This window comes from Alosa sapidissima, chromosome 1 (genome assembly GCF_018492685.1).
Source record: "Alosa sapidissima isolate fAloSap1 chromosome 1, fAloSap1.pri, whole genome shotgun sequence".
Classification (NCBI taxonomy): Eukaryota; Metazoa; Chordata; class Actinopteri; order Clupeiformes; family Clupeidae; genus Alosa; species Alosa sapidissima.
In genome coordinates this window covers 1,040,001-1,045,000 of record NC_055957.1, presented here as the reverse complement: position 1 = coordinate 1,045,000, position 5,000 = coordinate 1,040,001, and the positions used below count along the sequence as shown (strand labels likewise).

The 5,000-nt window shown below is 48.5% G+C and overlaps 1 protein-coding gene across 1 annotated transcript in view; it reads left to right on the top strand.

Moving 5' to 3' along the window:
• Positions 1-2,166: 2,166 nt before the first annotated feature.
• Positions 2,167-5,000, top strand: part of eml5 (EMAP like 5) — a 150,142-nt gene continuing 147,308 nt past the window's right edge. Inside the window, exon 1 of the mRNA XM_042086033.1 lies at positions 2,167-2,635. Within this exon, the coding sequence (XP_041941967.1) occupies positions 2,439-2,635 (197 nt within the window). The 5' untranslated portion in view covers positions 2,167-2,438. The remainder of the gene's footprint in view (positions 2,636-5,000) is intronic.

The window sequence follows — 5,000 nt, the reverse complement described above, 5'->3', positions numbered from 1 at the left end:
GGGGTCTCTGGGGTGCGTGGACGTCGGCAGGGTCTCTGGGGGTCTCTGGGGCGCGTGGACGTCGGCAGGGTCTCTGGGCTGTTTGGAGGCTACTGTCTGGGCCCCTGGTCTGAACGCAATGCTACTTAGAAGTTGCCATGGGAACAAAGGCTTGAGGCCAGAGAAGTGTAATGGGAGAGGGGTGGAGTTAGGTGTGGGAGGAGCTAGTTTTGATTGGCAGCAGGCAGGAACAGCTATGAGAGACCTGTGGTAACCTTCAACCTCTGCGTTATCACTGAAGTGTGTGTGTGTGTGGTATCAGGGTGTGTGAATGTGTGTGTGTTGTGTCAGGGTGTGTGTGTGTGTACTGAGAGGTTGAGTGGGAGAATGATGGTCTGTGTGGTAAGGACAGTCTAATGTGTGTGTGTGTGTGAGTGAGTTTTATGTTCCTGCCACTTGCCGGTGTGTTAGTGTGCCCTCTGCTTCCTGAGTGTGTGTGTGTGTGCATGAGTGAGTGTGTGTGTGTACATGAGTGTGCGTGTGTGTAAGTGAATATGCTAATGCTGATACAGTTGTGTGGACACGTACATGCATACATATATAAAGATAAATATAAATATATATAAATATAAATATAAATATATATATATATGGTGGTTTGTATCAGTTCTGAAATGATTCAAACACAATTTTGTGATTTTTTATTAACTGAAGACAAAAGGGGAAAAATAAAGTCTGAAATATGGAATATGAATGACACAATGTCTCTCTCTTCCTTACACACACACACACCTGGAGTCTGCTGATCAGGGGGTACATCACACACACACACCTGTCAGTGGGTACATCACACACACACCTGGGGTCTACTGATCAGGGGGTACATCACACACACACACCTGGAGTCTACTGATCAGGGGGTACATCACATACACACACACACACCTGGGGTACACTGATCAGGGGGTACATCACACACACACACACACACCTGGAGTCTGCTGATCAGGGGGTACATCACACACACACACCTGTCAGTGGGTACATCACACACACACCTGGGGTCTACTGATCAGGGGGTACATCACACACACACACCTGGAGTCTACTGATCAGGGGGTACATCACATACACACACACACACCTGGGGTACACTGATCAGGGGGTACATCACACACACACACACACACCTGGGGTCTGCTGATCAGGGGGTACATCACATACACAGACACACACCTGGGGTACACTGATCAGGGGGTACATCACACACACACACACACACCTGGGGTCTGCTGATCAGGGGGTACATCACACACACACACCTGGAGTCTGATCAGGGGGTACATCACACACACACCTGGAGTCTGCTGATCAGGGGGAAATCACACACACACACACACACCTGGAGTCTGCTGATCAGGGGGTACACCACACACACACACACACACACCTGGGGTCTGCTGATCGGGTGGTACCATCAGACAGGAATTTAGTGTAACTGAGATCGCACACATCAGGTGTGTGTGTGTGTGGACCTGCGTGTATCTGTGTGTGCCTTTTTCATAGAGGGAATTTAAATGTTATACTGGCAGGTTCTGGGGGAGAGTACAGAAAGTATGAGAACTGCTTTCTGTACACAGGAGTTTTATATGATATATATATATATATATATATCCTATATCAGGAGTTGTTTTATATGTTGATTTTACAGTTAAAATAATAGATAACAGGAAAGATGTATTTTAATTGTCATCTAGTTCATCAGGTATTGATAATTAGCCTAAGCAATACTTCTGAAAGCGTTCTGTTTAAGAATATCAACATGAGTGGTAAGTGAAGACTATGAGAATATCAACATGAGAGGTAAGTGAGTGAAGTCTATGATTGAAAATATAAACATGAGTAGAATGTGAAGACTATGAGAATATCAACATGAGTAGAATGTGAAGACTATGAGAATATCAACACGAGTAGAATGTGAAGACTTGGATCCCAGTGAACGCACCTATGTAGCGGAGACGCACTGTGGTTTTGACGATTGGTCGATGCGCTTTCCTTGAAGTCTGGCAGGAACTCTTGAGGCTGTGATTGGTTAAACGTTCGGGTACGTCAGCGCACGACCATGTGGGTGGTGCTTGTTAATAAATGCGCGAGCCCCATGTTGACTGGATCCGAGTCGCGCGCTAAGGGCAGAGTAGAGTAGCAGGAGACGCTCCGCGTCCGGGAAGTCCAGTCGAGAGCATCTCAACTAGCAGCAAAGCCTGAAATATTTCACCAGTCGAACATGAACCAGTAGGCCCTAACTTCTCCTAAAACCTACCTCCAGTTTAGCTCACGGTACATGTCCTTAACTCAACTTTAAGCGAACAGCATGAGGTGAGCCTGGACGAAACTACTGAATGAAAGCTTGGCTCGTGAGGCATTAGCGGTGCTTCGTGCCGGGGAACAGAAGTCGGAACATGGCTGACCGGACTGCGCCGAACTGCCACCTCCGTCTCGAGTGGGTCTACGGCTACCGGGGCCACCAGTGTCGGAACAACCTCTACTACACGGCCGCCAAAGAGATCGTCTACTTCGTCGCCGGCGTGGGAGTTGTGTACAACGCACGCGAACACAAGCAGAAATTCTACTTGGGACACAACGATGACATAATCAGGTAATCCTGCGGGTGGAAGCGACGATGTCGCGAGACCGAAAGCATAATGTAGGCTAATACAACGTATATGCTCTCCTATTTCCGAAATATTGATGAGCCGGTTTAACGATAATAGGTGGGTTCGAGCAGCGGCACAGACACGTATTAAACCCGCAGCTGAAATGTAGCGGCTTGCCAAAGTGCTTGCCTCGCTCCTGATTGGCCAGCTTGTGTTCGGCTACCCTTCAGCACCGTCAGCTGGACAGCGACAGCGCGAACTCGATTCCCTCGCGGCCACCGCCTGCCGAGCGCGCAGGTAGAATGACCAGGTCTGCGCGCGAGATGTTTGTTGATTGGCTCCTTTGATCGATGCATAAGTGTCAGTTGTTCTAAAAACAGCAGAATATGTGCATAATATTTGCCACTTGAGTGTGATACGCTGACCGAGAACTGGCGCGTGCGGTGTAGCTTGGCCTCTCTTATCACATCAGGCGCGAGGCCCGCAGTGAGGGGAGAGTAGAGGAGGGATTCTCCCGGGTTACCCACGCGCTAAGTAACTCCCCCTGACCCGGTCAACTCGCGCACGCAGTGCAGGGGCGTCAGATATGCGAGGTCTTGAAACGGCTCCAAGTTTTACTGCTCCGTGCTCAGCTCTGCGTGAGCTGAAGTTATGGGACAAAAAAGTGCATTTAAACTGAAGTTCATCTGAAGTACTAGAGCAGTTTCAGTGCAGTTTCATGTCCATAACACCAGTGCAGGTTCATGTCCATAACACCAGTGCAGTTTCATGTCCATACCACCAGTAGCCTAGAAATCTAGACGCGCCCCTAGCGGCCGCAAATTACATTTGCTGCCAGGGCTAGTCTAGCAACTCTCCGTTGGCTTGTGAGCTCCAGAAATCGAAACTTAATCAGGCCAATGAAATCGTGTATAGAGTCGTTAGGTGGGCTTAACATAATGATTAATGGCAGAGTTGCAACGGTTTGGCTTGAATTCCCTGCTACTTGAAAACAAATAAGATGGATGTTGCTGTTGGCGAACAGTGTGACACGAGTTAAGCTTGTTTTAAGGTGGCAAACGTTTGAACTAGCCAACTAGCTCCGCTGGTGGGAAACGCATGGAACTCATAGCGCTGCCGCTGTCCTATTGCGTGCAGAGGGAATTTGAAAGACAACTGATTATCCCGCCCCTCGGACTGAGCACTGCGAACGGTGAGTGCCCAGATCCTACATTTTAATGTGGGTCTGGCTTGTCAGGCTATAACACCAGTGCAGTTTCATGTCCATAACACCAGGGGGCCCTAATACTGCGTTCCTGCATATGAGCTGCAAGGAATCCCTCAAAAACTGTAATTGACTCTTGAAAATCTGCAGTTATTTTTGTAAGGGTTGAGTGGTAGAGGTTTGTACCGGGGGAGAGGGTGCGGTTCCGTTAGGGTCCGTTTAGGTTCCACACTGTACCGGAGGAGAGGGTGCGGTTCCGTTAGGGTCCACACTGTACCGGAGGAGAGGGTGCGGTTCCGTTAGGGTCCACACTGTACCGGAGGAGAGGGTGCGGTTCCGTTAGGTTCCGTTAGGGCTCTGCCTGTAGAGCCTGGTGGTTACAGTTAGGGTTCCGTCAGACAAACATTTCTGCATGTATATGTTGTATGTTGTGTGTGTGTGTGAGCTGATGCATGCAAGTGTGTGGTGTGTGTTGATGCATGCAAGTGTATGTGTCTGTGTCTGTGTGTGTGTGTGAGTGTGTATGCGTGTGTGTGTGTGCGTGTGCTGATGCATGCAAGTGTGTGTGTGTGTGTGTGTGTGTTGCTGCATGCAAGTGTGTGTGTGTGTGTGTGCATGTGTGTGCTTGTGTGGCTATCATCTGGCTTACTTCATTATTAATCAGGTTGAGTTGAAAGAGAGGCTGACCTCCAGCTCACACACACACACACACACACCTCCAACTCAACCTCAAACTGGATCATCTGTCCAACACAAAGACGTGTAGAAATGCACATCCGTGTAGAAACACACAGACGTATAGAAACACACATACCCCTGCTGAAAAAAAACAGCTAGAAACCAGCTTATGCTGGTAGCTGGTCTTTGCTGGTTTTCTTCCAGCTCTTGCTGGTCTTTGCTGGTGTAGCTGGTTGACGTGTAGAAACACACAGACGTGACGTATAGAAACACACAGACGTATAGAAACACACAGACGTGTAGAAACACACAGACGTGACGTGTAGAAACACACAGACGTGTAGAAACACACAGACGTATAGAAACACACAGACATGTAGAAACAGACAGACGTATAGAAACACACAGACGTGACATGTAGAAACACACAGACGTGTAGAAACACACAGACGTGTAGAAACACACAGACGTGACGTATAGAAACA